The sequence below is a fragment of the Epinephelus lanceolatus genome, chromosome 23, assembly GCF_041903045.1.
Source record: "Epinephelus lanceolatus isolate andai-2023 chromosome 23, ASM4190304v1, whole genome shotgun sequence".
In the NCBI taxonomy this organism is placed as follows: domain Eukaryota; kingdom Metazoa; phylum Chordata; class Actinopteri; order Perciformes; family Serranidae; genus Epinephelus; species Epinephelus lanceolatus.
Genome location: NC_135756.1, coordinates 22511118 through 22532142, shown reverse-complemented (window position 1 = coordinate 22532142; position 21025 = coordinate 22511118). Strand labels below are relative to the sequence as shown.

At 40.8% G+C, this 21025-nt stretch overlaps 1 protein-coding gene across 1 annotated transcript in view; it reads right to left on the bottom strand.

The window, feature by feature from the left end:
- LOC117249274 (copine-8) overlaps positions 1-21025 on the bottom strand; it is a 122251-nt gene that overhangs the window by 35776 nt on the left and 65450 nt on the right. Inside the window, exons 7-13 of the mRNA XM_033614820.2 lie at positions 17256-17319; positions 15623-15726; positions 14922-15026; positions 8713-8754; positions 5350-5425; positions 693-746; positions 387-448 (exon numbers count right to left, since the gene is read on the bottom strand). Coding sequence (XP_033470711.1) covers positions 387-448; positions 693-746; positions 5350-5425; positions 8713-8754; positions 14922-15026; positions 15623-15726; positions 17256-17319 — 507 coding nt within the window. The remainder of the gene's footprint in view (positions 1-386; positions 449-692; positions 747-5349; positions 5426-8712; positions 8755-14921; positions 15027-15622; positions 15727-17255; positions 17320-21025) is intronic.

The window sequence follows — 21025 nt, the reverse complement described above, 5'->3', positions numbered from 1 at the left end:
GCCTGGTTGCACAGGGTCAACCCTCCTAGACACACAGGAGCACACAGGATGGCACCTGGCATGGCCAATATTACACACAAGGGCACAGACACACATGCCCACATTTATGAGTCTGAGCCCTGTGCACTTGACTTCAGGTTGGCCCATCTGCCAGACTCTTTCTCTCGCCACCTTTCGCTGTCCTTCTCTCACATGCAAATGTACACTTTTCCATCTCATTCACTCACACTGAGGGATCATTATCTTTGGCACATTGCAGACACTGAGTCACCACGGGGTTATTATCGAGACAGGGACCAGCACACTCAGCATGTCACTTCTCATTAAAAGGACTACAACCTCCATCTCTCAGTGTGTGCTGGATGAATGTGTGGTCGTTGACCTACCCTCCTTTGATGTAGTCCAGAAAGGTGACTTCAATGTCCACCAGGAATGACAGCAGCGTCACCTGTAAGCAATATGGCCACAATCAGCTTCGTGTCAGTGATAATCACTTTCAGGTGCTGCCTCTGACGGGATAAATGTGGGTTCTTATTTTTTCTGACTGGTTCAATTACAAAACAAATCAGTTAGCGGTATGAAAAAAGGTACCCATCTGGATCTGTTGTAGCACTGCATTGCATTTCAACAGCCGGTGCAGCCTTATGTGTCAAAGGAAAGAATGATTCATGATTAATGGGATATTTACTCACCGTTCCAGAGTTGAGGTATTTTTTCTTCCTCCCTTTTTTCTTTGGATTTATCACCTAGAAAAAGAAAAGGTTTTTTTTACTGTGATTTTAACATTTATTCATTCAGTCAGTCTTTAATTCAGTCCTTCATTTGTTATAACACTGTACGGCTGGGTTTTGAGAACCACTTTAGAACTGGCTCCTTTGCTGCAAAATGCTCCTCTACATTCACCAGCTAGCTGCTAACATTGTATGCTGTTTGGTGCTTGGCAGGCAGAGTGGGTTTTCAGCGCTTTATCACTGAAAAACAGCTGCCACCTGCTGTTTTCAAAATGACCTTGATGAGAGTATTGAGATATAGCACAGTAAAGCTGCAGTCCAGAAACCAGATGAAAGAGCTGAAAGACACTAAAATGTTCCACAGAGCTGAGAGGAACTGCAGAGTCAGATCATAATTCTCTGTACTTAATTGAAAAATAATTTTAAATATTGATTATAACCTCTTTAAGGAGAATGCTTTTTGATTCTTTTTATCAATTCCTGAAAACAATGTTTGGACCTACTGCACTTCCATCTACATCACTAGTATCTAAGGCTGGCTCAATTGCGATTTTGCCTTCCGTCGATTTTCAATACAAGATAATCGAGATAAAATGATTTTGTGCCGCACAATGAGTCTGCCACTGTTGCTCCCATTTTGTCTTTTATTTTGTGAATCAAGCACGCCCCTTCCCAGCGGATGTACTCAGCCCTTTCCCCCAAAGTCCAAACAGAGTTTCAGCACAAGTTGAATGCATTGAGTCACAGTACGTCGCCTCTCCAGTTTGTTTTGGTGGCTTTAGTGGTGGTAGTGGCCACAAAGCAACACAACTAATTTGTTCCAGCAAGTGTACTCACAAAGTGGTGTATGACCAAGTAATAAAAGGACAAAAAGACAAAGGCCCCTCTGCTCCTGCCACTGTATCACAGTGTCAATACAGACATTTCAATATTGACATTACAGTAGCATTTGCTATGTTGGCCTTAGGCTGTGGTCACACTTTATTTTCTGTTTTTTTTTTTTTTTTGTTTGTTCTTTTATATGTGGGTGAGCCCCACATATAGTTAAAAGTGTAGTTAAAATGCTACAATTAGCTGAGACATGAGGCATCCAGATCAAGCAAAAACAACCAACACATGAAGCTCAGCGTAAGTTCAATCAGGAAGACTTTCTTTGTGCTCATGCATTCACAATTCTCTCCATCCCATTGCCATTGCTTCCTATAATCAGCTGACTGGCTGTTCACTCATCTAGTTATGCGATCAAACTTTGCCACAATCTCTATCAGCCAATCAGGATACTACTGCGAAATTTTAAATCGGCTCTCTCTTCTGCTGCTGTCAGCTGCCATTTTAGGCAGAATCTTCGCACCCTCCTCCACCCCGTTCACCTCCAGCCATCATATCCAGAGTCCAGGACCAGCTCAACAAAGGCTCATTCCTCGACTAATCAAGATCATCGTCACTTCCCTATCCTATTCGATTATGGATTTATCACCCTCCTTAATTCATACCATCTCTTTGGGGTCTAATCACCAAAGACTTTTCACATTATCATTCTCATGTGCATGTTAATAAATATTCTTTTTACTATAAAAAAGTCTCACCTGATCGAAATGTAATGTGCAAATGGCATCATCAGAAATGTTAATATTCTGACACAGTCCACATTTTAATCAAAAAACAAGCATAATAGACCCCATCATTAATCTGTTTATGGCAGCCTAAATTTGCTTGTCTACTGTAGGTAATACACTAACTATGGATAAGTACCTCATGCAACCCCATTTCATAAAATCCAAACTATCCCTTCACGCAACAATAGAATCTGACTCAGATTCATTAAATGCTGCCAATGCTACATCAATCACGCTGCGTGGAAAATTTGAACCTGAAATATTTATATACATATGTGTGGCAACTGAAGTCATATACAGGATTGTTTGTACACCTCACGCTCACTCTGCATCCCTCAAATATTATGTCTAAACCAGCAACCACCATGAATATGCCTTTGAGCAATGCACTTATAGCCCAAAATATCCAGAGGAGCAGCTAAATCCAGAGGTGGATTATGCCTCTAAACCGAGCAGTTTGTCTTCATGAATATGTAACAGGACACAAAGTGAGTGCACAGCCAACCTTGACTGGATGAGACACGACTCCCACGCATCTAAACAAGCTTTACTTCTTGCTTTGAGAACCTGTTGTTTTTGTCAGCAGATTAGAAAAGAGACGTTTTTCAGCTGTGGGCCTCAATTAATTTCCTCTCACAACTTGAGCTCATCAAGACACACAAAGGCTCCTGTGATGTTGGGATAGCCAGAAAACAGACCTGAGACCCCTGTTGAATCCAGAACACTGAAGTTGAGCAGTTAAATCAGTTTACGGTCTGATTAAAATGAACCAAGGTTAAACTGAAACAAAGGACCTGAAGGAAACAACATACAAATGTGTGGATTTATGCATTTCTCCTTGGTTCACATTGCAATGGGTGCACACAAGGACACGTCTGCCTCTGGAGGCGAGGTCCAATGATTGAATTGTGATTGCAACACATACACACACACACAGAGTACTTTTTTACAATGCAAAGCCATCCTCTCTTTAAGTTGGAGACCAGGGTCAGAAGTCGCAAAATTACTTTAACTGTGTGTATGTCTCTGCATTTCTATCATGTGCTGTCCTCACACACCAGTCAATGTACCACTGTGTGCACCTTTGTGCAAATGCACATCTGAGCACTATTAGGCGAACAGCAGCTGTTTAAAATGACAGTCCCCCATGTGCTCTCTGCTCTCTGTGTGGTGCTGTTAATCAAGAGGTGCTGACTCTTCCTGGGAGAAAGATAAGCCAGTGATCCATCATAACTGTCTGTCAGTGTGTGTATGTGTGTGAGAGAGCAAAAATGAGGGTTATGATTTAGATTGGCATCAACTAAGTCTTATGAAAGCTTGTCGTCTTAATCATTGATTATTCTTGATAGAAAAAATACAGTTTAACATGTCAGAATATGGGGGGTATATTTAAATCATAATATTTAATGTTTTTTCATGATTCTTCACAAATTTTAGCATATTTTCCTAACTTTTTTAAGACTTAGCCATGCTAGCATAATACACCCAACTCTCCAACCAAACTATCTACAGTCAAATTGCATTGTGGGTAATGTAGGCACTAGAGGTGTACAGAGACAACATTATCTGTCTCTGTATCTGTATTCAGGTAGAAGACTGGAAATGGCTGCGGTTTATACGGAAAGTCACATGAAATCTGGCAAATGTAATTTCTAACTTAAAATTTATTGTGCCTTCAAAGCATCAAATTGATTCAATACTGGCATATAATTCATTATGAAATATATTTCCACAGGGGCAGCAGTGGTTAGCACTGCCGCCTCACATCAAGAGGGTTGCATGCTCGAATCCACCGACCAGCTGGGGGCCCTCCGTATGGAATTTCCCTTTTCTCCTCATGTCAGCATGGGTTTTCTCCGGGTTCTCCAGCTTCCTCCCACAGTCCAAAGACATGCAGGTCAGGTTAACTGGTGACTAAATTGCCCATGGGTGTGAATGGTTGTCTGTCTCTATGTGTCTGCTCTGTGATAGTCTGGCAACCTGTGCAGGGTGAACCCAACCTCGATAGGCTCCAGCCCCCCCACGACCCTGTACCAGGATTAGCGTTTACATATAGTAAATAAATAGATATATTACCACATCCTCATACTGTAGCCTACTTTTCATCTCTCTATTTAGTTTGATTTTTGACTAAGTCTGAAACCACACCATGTGTGGAACACTGATCAATCAGAAAGTTGTTTTTTTTGTATTACATTGTAAAGAGAAACTATTTGCAATAAAGATATGTAGTAAATATATCCGTCTGTCTCTCTGTCTCTGTGAAACAAACATCTCGTAAAGCGCTGCTGCTGTATTGTCTCTGTCCTTGACTCAGTCCACAGTCCAGACAATTTAGCCACTGTCATGTATACAGTTGGCTTTTAACAAGTCCGTATCAAAAAACTCTGCACTGCACATCATTAGCAGTCAGCCCTCGGCCCGCTTCCTGTTGTGTGGGGGCAACAAAAGAATGTTGCCATCACTTTTAGATACTGTGTAGGAAATGAAATGAGTTAGTGGCATCAAAGCCCTATGTTGCAAAGAGAATGGGAACTTTTATCTTGTGGTCATCCACAATGATGTGAATCAATCTGAAGAAACATGAAAGCTAACACACAGATATGTCAATTATGATTTTCTTTTGGTCCCCGTCTCATGTTCAAGCATTTGGTTTGTGTCTGTTTCTATACAAAGTGACATTATCATAGAAACATGGACATGATCCATAAAGTTTTTATTCACTTAAGCTCTGACTGCCTCAAGCTGAAGTCAAGTAGTTCTCCGTAGAAACTAATATTAAGACTTGTTTTCTTTAGCTGGGTAACAACTTTATGATTTTTTAATATATTATTTATTTTGTTGAGTAGGGCAGGCCAGGTTTATGATGAATTAACTTTAATAAAACAAGTTCCAGATGGAAAACCAAATGGTATATTAGTCCAATAACTGTGTGTGTGAGTGGCCTGCTGACCTGGCCACTGGTCTGGAGATGAGAATATCTTACACACACACAAACTCACCTCGTAGACGTTAAACTGGCTCTGCCCTCTGGATAGTTCCCTGTAGCTGGTGCTGAATTCTCCAATAAAGTCGTGACTGCAGAGAGAAGCGAGGAAGACACAGAACAAGAACAAAAGGAATATGTTAAAAGTAGTGTTTGACAATATATTCTGTTTGATTGCTCAAGAAAGCACATACAGACCACAATGTAGTGACAATACCAACTTATGTAACTTAAAAGTGAGAGCCACGACAATGGAGAAAAACATTTTCATATACATGATCAATAGTTAAGCAGAATGCTGGAGCTCAGTTCAACCAAACAGCTTATTAAAAACTGTTTTTCAGTCCCAGTGAAAAACATTACACCAAAATGTCATTGTGTTCCGTCTATCAGATTGACAGTGACACTGAACAGATTGCAAAGCATAGAGAAGAGAGAAATAACTCCCTTTTCAGCTACAGCTTGACAAATGTCACTCCTCTGTCTTTCTGTCTGACTGTCAGCAGCCAGAATCCAGACTCATCATTAAGCAGTCAATCTGTGAATATCCTGCACACAGCTTCCTTACCTACTGAAAACACAGACTAGTGTTAATTATGTGTGACTCGGATTAGATAAGTGGCACACAGGAAGCCAACGTGTTGATTCTTAACATCAGATAAGAGGTTAAGAAGTAAAGGAATGTATTACTGTATTGAGGTTATCATTGCTGCTATCTTCACAATATTATAACCAAAAACTATAACATTTAAAAACAGTCTGAACAAACAGAACAGGTGTTGACAACTATAAAGTATCATCTTACTTGTATTATTTCGTTTAAGCAATTATTATTTTTTGTCAAACTACTGTAAGTGGGTGCTCAGACTGAAAACAGCCCTGCTTTAAAAGAGCGTGCAGGGAGTTGCTTCAGGTACTGGGACACTGAATATCTGATCCAGGAGGTCCAGTTGGAGTAATAGATCCACAAGTCTGAGGAGTCATCAGATGTACAATGCTGCGCAGAGGTTTATAATATAATGAGAAAAGATTCAGAGAAAAATCATCATAAATTTATAAGGAAAGAAAAAACTAAAATTAAAAAAAAAGTACAAAATGAAGCAATATGGTTCCTCAAAAAAGAAAAACACCATTTTGCAGAATTGTTTCTAATAAATCTGTGACTTTAATGTCAGAGAATTTATGATTTTTTTTCTTGCTAATTATTTTTCATAATCTGAGAATATCCAAGCTTTTAGCTGCAACCAGCAGCTCTATATCTCATGTAGTTAGTCATTTGGTCAGTCTACAAAAGTTTTCCTACTATTTTGCAGTTACATTTTTGCCCTTATAGGGTGAATTTTGGCATGGAGGTTGCAGCTATTGCAAATTCAGGGTTGTTTTCTTGTAAATTAAAGGAAATGGCCACTTTAGAATGAAAATACAGACAGTACTTACTGACCCTCATGCCGACAAGAAGTCCAGTGTAGTTTTTTAATCCACAAAATTTGTTCGGGGTATCAGAGGATAACAGCTAGCCGGAATAACGGCTACACTTGAAGTGCATGGAACCCACATTTTGAAAATGTAATAAAACTCTGCTAATGCATTTCAAAAACGTCACAACAGCTCGTCCGTTGTAATGCAAGTGCCCTGAAGCTGGCATGCAAAATTGACTTGAAAAGACGTAATTTACTCCACTTTTATAGCATCATTTCTCACTGTGGTCAGTTAGCCTGCCCTGCAGGAGTGCCGTGTTTACATGGCAACTCGTGCGAGACTAGCTGATGGCTAGTGGTGGTGCTAGTTCTCACGCGTACATACATTTTCTTGCGCGTTATTACATTTTCAAAATGTGGATTCCATGCACTTCAAGTGTAGCTGTTATTCTGGCTAGCTGTTATCCTCAGATACCCCGAACGAGTTTTGTGGATTAAAAAACTACACTGGACTTCTTGTCGGCATGAGGGTCAATAAGTACTGTCTATATTTTCATTCTAAAGTGGCCATTTCCTTTAATGACTTAAATCGCAGAAATTCTGAGTTCAGGGAATATCACACATTCCCGCAGTCCTCTTGTCTCAGCCTTGTCCTAATTTAATATTTTAAAATGCTCTTTTTCCACTGTCACTGCAGTAATCTTTATTTGTCTGAAATAATGAACTCTTGAGACAACAATGAGATCCAAAAGAAAACTTGATTGGCTTATAAATGAGCCTGCACAACTTCAGAAATTTGTTTCAGTGATGAAATTCAAGTCTCAACTCTCAATTTTTGTCAGAGTTGAGAAGCCTCTTCCTTTACTCCTTATTTCTTCTTATTTCTTCTGAAAATAAATTAAATTAGGGATGTCCCGATCACATTTCTTTTGCATCCGATCTGATACAGAGTCCTTTATTTTGAAACCAAGTCCGATACTCTGTCCGATCCGATACTTTGCAAAGCATTAAGAAAGAAAAAAAAAGAACGCCTCCAAGTTGTCCCATAAGGTTTGTTTTTTTATTTAAATAGTATCCAAAAAGCTTATCGGTGGTTCAGCAGCACAAAATGTAAACAAATTCTAAATTGTAAACAAATTGCCCCTACAGAGTTGCCGTAGGGCCGTGGTAGGTGAGGTTCCGCCGTTAGGTGTGGCTGTGTTGCTCGGAATAAAGAGAGAAGCGGTGGCCGCTGAACCTGTTATCTCGACTCCTGTCCGTTTATTGCTCATTAGCTGCACTGTTAGGCGAACCAAGGACGCTCGGTTACAATACATTGGAAAGTGGAGGCAACAATGAACAACACAGATGAAAAACCTGGCCATTTTTGTTGTTTTGATTCCTCCGATCTTTTATTACCGATTCCGATTTTGTAAAAAAAAACGTGATCGGTGCCGAGTATCGAATCGGGACATCCGACATCCCTAAATTAAATCACTCAATGGTAATGCAAATGTGTTCAGAAGAAACCTTTATGTACGTCATTAATTGTGACAAATGGCTTTCCCCTACATCATAGCACATTAGCTGCTTTAACAAAAAAATAACTTATTTGAATCTGTGCCAGTCGTGGTGTCACCTGATTGCAAATTGTACTTTTTTGTCCACCGGCCCAATCACTTGTAAATGTTTATCTTTCCAGCTATTAATTTTTTGGCTAATGAGTGAAGCATTTTCCAGCCACTTGCATATTTTACCAGGATTTGGCGAGTGGGTGCTAGTGGACTACTCAGCCCCAAAAAACACTGTCCTGTGGTGGTTTCATTTTTCAATGCAGTGCTGTTGTTTGTCTGAACGCAGCCCAAAGCTTTGTTTTTATATCTGCAGTAACAAACAGGTGTGGAACCAGATGTAAGCATCATCTGTCCAGGAAAGTGTTACGTTTGCACACTGCAAAGAATAAAATAAAACAGATTAATTACCTGCCGTCTCTGTCCCAGTCGTACACCTCAACCTTAATCGTTCTGTTGGGAAAGACACGAGATGAAAATCAGATTAAAAACAGATTTATTTTCATTTCCTGAATTATGATTCCATTGATGTTTCTCCTGATACCCATTTATAGTTTTTATATTCTTTAAAGCTTTTTAAAGTTTAGCTGTAACATGCATCATATTTAGAAAATGAAAGGTGATGTTGGACATTTACATTTTTCTGCAGAGCACAACTGAACTGACTTAATGCATTCATAATCAAAGAGCTAAAAGCCTGTCTTCTCAAGTTGTTAATTTACAAATTACACCCAGATGTGTCTAAAACTTGATCAGAAGAATGCTAATCTCTTTTGTCACTGTTGTCATGGAGGCTTTAAAAGCTGAAGATCCATTCAGCAGCTTATCTTTATTCCTACACACCGTCTGCCTGTCACTGTATTTGCCTCAGGTAATGTGCTGTCCTCATCTCCAAATACATCTATTTCTGCATCCCATTATAGCTTACAAGGAAATGTGGGGAAAAAAACAGGCTAGTCTGAAAGAGGCAGATATGCTCGCTATCACTCCATCTACCAATATCTTCAACAGGAGGGTCATTTCTCTCGTACAAAAGCAGGAGAGTGATCCATCGAGAGTGAGAGGGGTGAGGCGAATGGATAATAGAATAGAGACTGAATAAAAACATGCCGAGCAAAGGACACTCTGGAGAGAGGGAAGGAGAGAGGGAGAGCAAGGGGAAGGGAAGAGGGTGTGAAAACAACTCATGATGGTTGGGGTGACAGAATCATATAGTGCTCATAGAGACTAGTCATAGTTAGGGGGCGTGGTCAGCGAAGTCCTGCATTATATTTGCCAGCAGGAAGCAGAGGCAGCTCAAACTTGTCTGTATTAAAGTTTGTGAACAGATTGTTGTACTTTGTAAATCTTGTGTGACTTTCTTCGGAACTTACTATAACTGCTTAAGAGTTTGGGCGGCTTTCTAAAACAAACGACACCAAACTCAAAACCTGTGCCAAAAATGCACTCTTACATCCTCCTCGTCTTTCAGTCTGAGAAAAAGTGGAAATACAAAGCATCACTGATGCGCCTTAGAGCTGCTTAGAGAGCCGCATGCACATTAGAGGAAAGGAAGCAATAAAGGTGAGGAGTGGGAATGGGCTGGCTGAGAGTGATGGGCACTCCGGGGATAAATGTGTCTCCTGGTTGGCTTAACACTTTCTCCTCCAGAGAGAGTGGTGTGTGCAGAGCTGTCTGCATAATGTGGGTGTACATGTGTGTGTTTATGGGCGTGTGTCTTATTAAGTCAGTGTTATGCTACATCTCAGCAGGAAACATCCCCTCACTGAGCTTTGATGAGGTGGCAGGAAATTGACAATATCGTCACTTGTTAATCTCGTGGTCTCACTGCATGTGTGTGTATGGGTGTGTGGTTGTGTGTGTGTGTGTGTGAGTGAGTGAACATGGATCCATCAGAGCACCTATCAGCAGAAACACACAGTTCTCTATTGTTTGCCAGCTTGAGCTCTTTCTTATCTCCTCTCCCAGGCTGCAGAGAGACAGATTCAATGTGTTAGTGTGTGTGTGTACTGTATGTGCAGTCCACTGTGAGCTTCCTGAGTCCCACATTGATAAGTCTCAACTCCTCTAATAAGCTTATTGGACCTAACTTCAGATCAATGCTGCTGTCTGCAAGCTGAGCCAAGCTAAACCCCATTATCTGCTTCTTTGTGGCCTTTTTCACCGCACAGCTGCTGTTGACACCGCAGACGGACCCAAACACATGGCTGACATGAGAGAGACACACTTTTACCTACTTATTTGTGTTCTCACACAGACTTCTCTTGAGATCTAAAGTAAATCCTGTGCCCTCCACAAGACAGGAGGCAAAATAATTTAAAGAGCCAGAAACACAGTTTGAAGTTGAACAGACGCCACATGTAAAATGTATGCTAAGAGGCAATACAAAAGTAACTGCGCTATTTTTTAAAGGTTCCATAGTTTTTGCAGATTTTTTTAATAACCTCTAAGAACCATGCTATTTGGTACTAATTCAAGGGAAAGCAGAGACAATGCTCAGTTGGTGCACTTTGAATTAATCAATTTCAATTAAATTCTAATCAAGGTTCAAAGTTAAGGTGTTTTTTTTTCACTTGTCTAGTTAGAAAAGTGGCTCAGATATCTACTTGCTTAAAGTCAATTTTTACCTGCCCCTATACAAATTGCTTCTTTTTTTTTTTTTTTTTTTTAAATTAGCCGGTATCAAATAACGACAAAGACCAAAGTTAGCATTCAAAAAACAACCGTGATTCATCTTCCTTGCTCTCAGACTTGCGGCAAACTGCACAACACAAAGTTTGAGTTTAGCCCACATCCTCTAATGCCACACAAATTAAACTCAAATTTCCAGGAAATTTACAATGTTACTTGTAGTACAGCTCATAAACTTTGTCTTTACCTGTCCCATGTGCAACAGAGATGAAAAGGAAGCGAGACGACTCACTCCGTGAGCCAAAAACACACCAAGCAGTGGCAAAGCGCAGCCTGTAGCGAGCTACCATACAATGGCTGTGGAAAGCTATGAGACCACACTAAAAGTTGGGGAAAGTTGATCAATCAAGCAACTTTGTATTTTTCCTCTTCAGCTTACAATGGCCGGACTATTGTACAGTTTGTAGACGTGCATCAAGTAGGAACTACACAGGTGGAACAAATGGTTTTTTTTTGTTTCATAAACAGACTGTAAACAAGCAAACAGAACTGTCACCTAACAGCAGATATTTCCTGCTAGGTAGCAGACAAGGCCACAGCACAGGAGTGAACAGACGACAGCGAAGACAGCTGCTTTCAGGAGTGGCCAAAAGTTAAAACACATTTTCACTGAAAAATGAGACAGTTTTGTTTGTCTTGTTAGTGATTTTTATTTCAATCACCCATTTGATACAAGAAGCAGATGGCCCCAAAGTATCTTCGCATTATTTAATCTCTCCCATTCAAAAAAATATGGACACTCCTGCCCTTGGCAATCATGTAAGCCTCACTGTTGCATCCTATTAATTCCTATTTTTTCAATAGTATCAAAGTACTTTACATGCAAGGAATTTGGGGGAAATATTTAGAAAATTACTAACTTGTAGAATTGTATTTGACCAAAAAAGAATATTTACAGAGAAGCAGCAGAATTTACTGCCAGTCCTTTTAAAATAAGTAGCAACTAGCAGCAAGGCTCCTGTCCGTCACTGAATCAATAACAGCAAGTTCCACTGACAGCTCCTGGCTCACCACAATGACCCTCTCTCATGCAGATGATCATGTTATGTTCATGTTACATATTATTTCAGATCAGAAAAGTTCATCATAGTTCTGCTGTGCGTCAGTCAGACAGAATTCCCATTAACCTGATCCCCTACCAGTTGTCTCCTAGTTTGCTCCTAGTAAGCGCCGACATTACTCACCTGTCATTTAGACAAACATCTTTTCTCAGATTCAGAGAGCAGGATTATAAATTTCTGCCTCCAGCAAAATACATATTGCTGCCAGTTTTGTTTTTTTTTAATTAGCTGATTTTAACGCAGTTTCATCTCCTGTTTATTCCTCCCGATCCGCAAAGCAGCCACACAATCACGTATCACATTCATACTCAGCTGACAAAAGAGCAATTACGATAACAGACCTATTAAAGCAAACGGAGAGACTGTGTGTGTGTGTGTGTGTGTGTGTGTGTGTGTGTGTGTGTGTGCCTAAATGCAGTGCCTCAGAATACTTTGCTTTCTGGCTCTTTGTTCATGTGAGTGTCACATGACAAGATTAAAGCAGTCTGCCCCTTATCTCTGAAATCTAGTGACTAAATATAAACTAAGACCACCAGAAAATAATGTTACTTTTCTCCCAAACAGCCTGTGAAGTACTGTACACCCCTGAATGCATCACACAGGCTTCAATTGAATGTACTGAAGTACTGGCTTAGATTAAATTATCCTTGTAGAAAACAAGACAGTCGAGGAAATCTACAGAGGAAAACCAAATGGCAAAATCATACATTCATGCTTTGTTTTGGGGGTAACGCAACAAAATAATATGCAATTTCTTTCTGCCAAATCATCAAATATAATAGCATATCAAACTTAGTAGCTGAAAACAGCTTCATACATTTTTCATTCAAGCTGTATGGAAATCTATTGACGCTATTTTCCATAGTGCCTTACAAAATATAGTGCCTATATTTTTACATGAGTGGCCCACAGGGAAACTATAACTCAAACACTTGCAGTTATACACCACTGTCAAAAACACTTCTTTCCCTTTTATTTTATTACTCTCTCCAATGCACGGTGAACAATAAAAGGCTGCATACAGTAACTGAGTGTTTGGATGCACTCAGTGTCAGCAGGCTCACTGTTCATATCCCAGTCAGTCTAAATAGACATATTGCAGACATAGGGAGGAATTCATGAGCATAAACTGTTTATGTGGTCCAGCATCTTCTTTATATTTGGGTTTCTTATTTTAAAAATGACTAAAACATTTTCAATATACGGCAGGAGTTTGACCTCCCTGGTGAGCCACAGGCAGTGGGTACGTTCACATGCACACTAATAATCTACTATTATTCCGAATATGACAATATGACAGATTTTACATGGGTAATGTTAACTGCATATTTCATTTAGATATTCCTAAATAGGCCTTGTTTCAAATGTAGCATTTTCCGATTATTACATGTGGGATATGCGGGATCATTCAGGTTTTAGGAGCATTCTTTGGAGCTGTATACAGCGCACTCTGAATATGCATTTTGCATGTTTACGCTCAGCGCTATGATTTGTAATGGATAGGCTGTACACAAACCAACTTGCCAAAAGTTTGTGAGGCTGTGGGGTACAGATGCATGCCCAAAAGTAAAGCCAACATTTCTGGCTGGAAGACGAAACACACACCAACTGTCTCATAAAGAATAGCAACAGTGTGGAAGATCCCTGTGTACATATTAGCCTTAGAGACTGGAGGGTTTAACGCCACCCCAGGGGAAGACAGAATTCAGAATTCACCTTCAACCTCACCTAAATTACACAACAAACGTTGTGTAATTTAGGTGAGATTGAGAATGAGGTTCACTTCTTGTTTTACTGTCCTGTATATGAAGACATAGGGAGTCAGTAAGATGACCTCTATCTATGTTGATTTCTTTTGGCTGGATGATCAGGAACAATTTGAGTTTTGTGTCAGAAAGGGAACCTTATTTGTGGCTGAATTTCTTTGCCAGGCCTGAGATAAAAGGCAGAGTTTTCTAGTAAGGACCAAAACGAGACTATTTTGTGCATGTAAACGTAAGCCTCTTTTACACTGCCAGATTTTCCGCAAATGTTGGACCGTTTTGCCGGCCAGCTGCGAGTGTTTAGACACACAGAGCCGGATTGGCGAGTTGAACGGAGATGCCCAATTTTCCGCCTCATAGGGTAGCCATATTGGCGGAACCTTTTTGGTTTAAACAGAACAAGGCGGCCTTCCGCAATGGGAGGGGGCTGTTGAAGACTTGTGCGTGGAGCTGTTGATGACGCCGCACGTGCGAGCCACTGGCAGTGGATAAACAGGAAACAGCTGATAGCAGGTATTAGCAAGCAGCTAGTAGCAAGAGGGAAACGCAAACCTGACAGACACTGTAAAGATGAGCAACTGGGGAGACAAGGAATTGCACGCCCTCCTTGCCCTCGCAACAAAGAGGCCATTTACCGCCAAAGGATGGGGACGGGCCAACTTACAAGAGAATCGCCAAAGAACTGACTAGCCGCGGCTTCCCTCCCACGTCAATGTTTACGTCACACGCTGAGCTACATGTTGTGTTACTTGCTCACGCCCCCATTGCCCAGGAAAAGATGCATTCTGTATAAACAAAAGTAGGTAGGCGGCATTTTGGCGCACTCCCCGATTTTGTTTTTATACTGCCAATGCTGAAAAAAGACTGATTGGTCTTTCCTGCGAATTTGCACAATTCCTTTTTAAAAAGGGCTGTAGTCACTGTTTGTATAAAGCAGCCTGAAAAGGCCAGTAGAAACTGCAGGAACATAATATCTCCAGAGCTGCGCATATTACCTTGTACAACACTTTTAGTGTGTCTGAAACTGAAAATAACTCCCTAATGATTCAGAGGGTTGTGTAGTTTTTTAGTTGCCATAATATCTACAATCTAAAAAAGGACTTACCTGTCGTAATCACCATTGCAGAGAGCCCGGACAGGGATCTTAAAGGCCTGCCACACTGGGTTCAATGTGTTCTTCACCACCTCTGTCTTGTGGCAGATGGTAAACCTGGCGAGAGTCAGGAATGAAAAAGAGAGGAGGGAGAGAAACAAGATTTGTGGGGAGAGAGGGGGGAAACAGAGAAGGGAATGGAGTTAAAGAGGAGACTTTCTACTAACTGAGATTAAAAACAGGAGGGCTGTGGAGGCTCGACTCCTTCCCTGACACACACATACACACACAAACACACACTGCAAAGAGGTAATTTCATTAGTCTCTTGACGAGCAGGTGGACTTGGTATCTTCTGCCCGCAGAGCACAAGGTCTTATCGGACTTGTCACACACTGCAGGATGGAAAAGAGAGCGCTGGATCGAACACTCACATACACAAACACACACACACACACATACACACATACACACACACACATGTGAACATACCACAGCGCTGCACTTGAATGCCTCCTGCTTCCACACACACGTCATACACAAACATTTCCACACATCATTCACACATGTGCTTAAAGAGGCATCGCTGCTTTTGATCTGAGGCAGAATCGATGAAACCAATTTTCTTTGGATGCGGGGACGGATTAAACAAAACATAAAAGGGAAGAATGGAAGATGGAGGGAGAGTGAAGGAGGAAGGGGGAGGGGGACTCACGTGCCATCCTCATTGCTCCTGTGGAAGACCAGGAAGGGGTCGGATTTGCCAAAGAAATCCTTTTTGTCCAGCTTGTTCCCGCAGAACTGCATCATCACTGATTCCTGATGAGTAGAGACAGAAAAAGAAAACTGAATAAAATACACATGGCTCTTACACTGTACGTGCACATTTCCACCCAGCAGCAGTCCAGTTATTTTGTGACCGTTAAGAAACACTCATACTGTTGAATGCAAAAGCAAAACAGTTCAGAAAAAAGTCCTCTTTCTTTGATAATGACAGACTATATCAAAAAGCTCTCTTCTTTTTCATTGTTGACTAAAAAGAATGTGTTTTCCTGCTTTACTGTGACGCCACAAAAATGATTAAATGTGCACAGAGGCCAAAAAAATAGGAGGCTGGTGATAAAAAATGAAAAATAAGTAGGGCTACAAAAAGAGAAGAGAAAAATACAGTTGAGGGCTGCGACTAACGATTATTTTCTTGATTAACTGATAAGCTGTTTAGTCTATAAAATGCCAGACAATGTAGAGAAAGTGTGAAAAAGGTTGATCTGTGTTTCCCAAAGCCCAAGGTGACGTTCTCAGATGTCTTGTTTTGTCCACAACCAAAAGATATTCAGTTTACTGTCAAAGAGGAGAAAAGAAACCAGAAAATATTTACAAATAGGAAGCTGGAGTCAGAGATTTTTGACTGTTTTTCTCATTAAAAATTACTCAAACCGATTAATCAATTGTCAAATTAGTTGGCCATTAATCTAATACTTAACAACTAATCAATTAATTGGTCACACTTCATCATTACCATCATAGATAAATTGATGGTCATTTAGGCTTTAGTTAATAGTTATTTTACTGTTAACAAAAAATTAAATGAAATTTAAGAATGTTTACATCTCTGCTTTTTGCAGATGATGTGGTTCTGTTGGCTTCATCACACCAAGACCTCCAGCATGCACTGAGATCAGTTTGCAGCCGAGTCTGAAGTGATTCGGATAAGAGTCAGCACCTCCAAGTCTGAGGCTATGGTTCTCTGCCGGAAAAAGGTGGATTGTCCCCTCTAGGTTGGGGGAGAGTTACTGCCTCAAGCGAGGGAGTTCAAGTATCTCAGGGTCTTGTTCACGAGTGAGGGTAGAATGGAGCGTGAGATGGATTGGTCGTTTAGTGCGGCATCCGCAGTGATACGGGCACTGTGCTGAACCGTCATGGTGAAGAGGGAGCTGAGCCAGAAGGCAAAGCTTTCGATTTACTGGTCCATCTACGTCCCAACCCTCACCTATGGCCATGAGCTCTGGGTAATGACTGAAAGAATAAGGTTGCCGATACAAGTAGCCGAAATAATAATTATTTTATTATTATTATAAATTATATAATAATAATAATAATAAATTATTCAAAGAAAGGGCCCTAGCCTCTTACACCATCTGAACTTTTTCTCAAGTCTACAGACAGATGTACACTCAAAATTCAAACGCATATTCCCACAGCTATTGTGCCTTAAATCCAAACCCATACAAATGTCCTGCCAGAGAAAGGAGCAGTTAGACAAACACAGAGTAGAAATTGAAACAGAAAAGATAAAGAAACATAACAGACATTGGAAAAATGTTCAGGGGGTGTACATCCATCCTTACCCTGCAGTTGTTCAGCTCCTCAGCTTTCACAATAATGGTCCCACATTTCTTCCCTGGGATACCTCTGTATGTACACAAAAGACACAACAAAGGGTTAAGAGGTCACAATCATATGGTGAATGCATGTGGCATGACATATAGTTAACTCTACATGTATTCTTCCTCCTACATCTTGGCCGTTCTCTGCGATCGAGGTCATGACATTGTGGAAAAACTAGACAGTATCTCATATTTCCTGACCAGAATTACCAACCTCAGATGACATTTCTTTGCTGTCCCTATATGGATATTAAACTTGCTGATCTATATTTGGATCCAGCTGTTAATGAGTTGGACTTGGGTCTCTAAGTCCAACAGATCAATGCAGAGATCACACCCTTAAATGTTACTGCTACTGGAAATTTCACATTCATGAGGACATGTTTAGACTCAGGTCAGGAACAAATCATGGAAAGTTTTACTACATCACATAGCCTCAAAATATTTCCAAGATACAAAAGGAACACTGTTGAGCAGGAGGTGTTTGTGTTTGTGTGTGTGTGTGTGTGTGTGTACGTGTGTGTGTGTGTGTGTGTGTGAGAGTGCGTGTGTGTGTGTGTGTGTGTGTGTAGCGTGGCAGCTGTGGTGAAGGTGTGGATAGGAGGTGTGATGTGTAAGCACTTTCTCTGAATAAACACCATGGTCTTATAGGTGAACCCAGTGACATCACTTCCAGCACCTCCTCCCGTACAAACACACTCACAGACCTGACTGGTTACACTGTCTACAACTGCAATGTTTCCTTAGGTCCATTAGGAAGTTGACAGAGTCAGACTGTTTAGTTTCTGACATTCATGCTCTCTTCTGTAACCAGCCATACTCACACAAATTACAGAGAAGCTCTGACTACAAAAAAAGTGTAAATTCATTCTGTGTTTAGGACACCATGACTCCACTATATCTTTACAAAGCAAATAGTGTTTACTGCAACATCAGAGGGGAGCACCACCTAAATTAATAGTTCCAATGTGTTATTTCCATGGTGTAGAAAAGTGTGAATATAAGCCACTCCCTCTCAAAGCCAGAAACCACAAAAATAAGTCTCAGACAGTATAAAGGGCCAGTCCCAATACCCCCTTTAGCCCTACCCCTTGGCCCTATCCCTACATTTGCGCGTTCCCACGAGGGGTAGTGGTGTCCCAATTCCTTTTTGCGTGTAGGGGTAGGGGGCGTAACGAGGGATGGTGGGTATGAAACGAGGGATTTCAGATGCTGACTTGCCAGCGAGGGGTAGACGTCGCCATGGCTACCACCGAGCAAGAGATGGGGAAAAAAGTTCATACATAGCTAACGTTACCGTCGCTAGCTAGCTCACACTATCTGGCGTCTGTCATCTGTCCTGTTCTGCCAAATTGTCGGATTTTTCACATTACGATAACATACCAGCTAGTATAACTATGCTGCCTCGTAATGTTAGCTGGTTAGCTAGCTAGCAGAAGTCCCCCGTTGTCTGTCGTTCATCAAACGCGATCAGTAGGATGGACTCAACTGGAGACTCCATTGTAGATGCCGGTTGGAAATGTAGATGGCTTGCAGCTTCCTGTTTAAAATAGTTACGTATGCGTGAATGTAACTGACACAGTGACGTAGTGAGTGGTGTCCCAATTCCTAGGGAAAGATTTTAACCCCTACCCCTCGTTGCTTCATTTCAATAGCCAAGGGGTAGCGGGCAAAGGCTAGGGTAGGGCCAAGGGGGAGGTATTGGGATTGGGCCAAAGTGTGGAGCTGCTCTATTGACAATGAACGGTAGAGTGAATTTGTGGCCCTTTAGTTCCTTTTTTAAACCCAAATGATCTTTATTCTATTGCAGTGTTCTCAGTCCTGAAACAGAAAATGTGCCCATATACTCAGATCATTCCCCTGGGTGCTCTCAGTGCCAGCTATCTTTCACCTGTAGAGCAGCTTCAGACTTTATACCTTATGACATCACAAGTTGGAGTTTTAACACTCTAGTTTTTGGATATACACATATTTCTTAGACTGTCTTAGACCATAGTAATAACATGAACTTCAAAGAATGGACACACTTGCCCTTAAACGCTCTCCATGTCTCATACATCTCCTTAAAAAGGAAGCTGTCTGTGTGGGAGAAACAGCAGCATAACATAATTTGACTTGACTTTTGAGAGGTCTTCCAATCCGACAAAGGGGCCGGTTGTCTGATAAGCTCTGCTCTGAGAGACCCACCTGGCACAAATCCACTCAGGCAGTCATTTAAACAGCGCAGAATTGGGGTTGAGGACCTCTGCGTGAATGTAATTCAAGTCTCCTTTTACTCCAGCACTGGGAACTGGGGGGAAGTGCTTTTGAAATGGCAGACAAAATGAAATAGATCCTGGAACTGATGCTTGGCTTATATTCTAACAGCAATACCCCTTTCCTCAGAAATCGTAGGATGGGATATGAAACTAAAATAGCACCTTGGGGAGAGAGGAGACTTTTTCTCATTTCATTTTATTTGCAGACAGCACGGGGAAATCAGGTTTTGTTTGCATTATGTGTGTAGAATGATTAAAAGATATTCAGAGGAGGACTGATTGACACTAATGAGGACGGAGTAGATAAACAAACACCAGGAAGAATGATAGAAAGTGACCTTATTCACCTGCCTAAAGCAGCAAATACAATCAGAGAGCACAAACTCAATATGGCAAGACTGATATACTGCGTGTAGCTAATATTATTGACACACAAACACCAGGTATTTATATCATTAAGTAGTGCGAATAACTCTTTGTAATGATTACTTTAAGCAGATTTGCCTGTTCTGCTGCTGGAAAATTACGTGAAATTTTTTCCCAGGCGTACCCCTTGGATTATTAACATCCTCTCATAAAATATTTTACCATCCAGATGGAAGTATATGTGCACGAGCCAAATAAATAAAACTGACCTTTTCTAGTTCTATAACACTAATGACGCCCGGAGAGAGCTTTACTGAGAACGTTTTTCAGCACAAACTCTGAATTTAGGCAAATGTAGTGCCTCAGAAACCATTTTGATGCCTTGTAGCTTATTGTGACATCTATGGCACATGCAACAACAACTGACTACATGAATATCAGATTACATCACAAATTAAAGTGGGGCATGGGATGCAGGTGTGGAGAAGAAACACGTGACTGCTAACCACAACAATGAATTTAAAAAAAAAAAAACACGTTGGCAAAATAGTGGTTATTTATGCTCAATATTCACACTTGACTCTATCCACTTCATCTAATTCTGACAATTCAACAAAATCATTTAACAGCTCTCTCAGATTCCTGCTCTTCACCTTTCAGCGAGGAGCTCTTTTACATGCTCTCCTGCTCTTCCTCTGTGGTCCATCTTTGCTCGATGAGCAGCGTAAACAGTTGCTGACGCACAGCGCAATGTGTATCAAAATACAAAATGGACAAAGAGATAGAACTAATTAAAAATAATGAGCTGCTTGGGTTGTCAGTGTAGCAGCCACACAAGCTGCAGACATCGGCAGTATTAATTCAGAACTAAACACAACATCATTTCAGATCAGCAATTCATGATCAAGACCATTAAGACCTGTAATTTTATGCTATTTTATAGTTAAATTCAAACACCTTCCAGAGAGTGATTTGATGACATTAAGGTTGCAATATTTTCAGTATAAAAACCCTGCACAGTTTCTCTGCCTAGCTGCGGTGGACGGAAAGTGACAAAAAAACTTGTTGAAACTCTGGAAGATACCCACTTGATATGATTTACTCAGA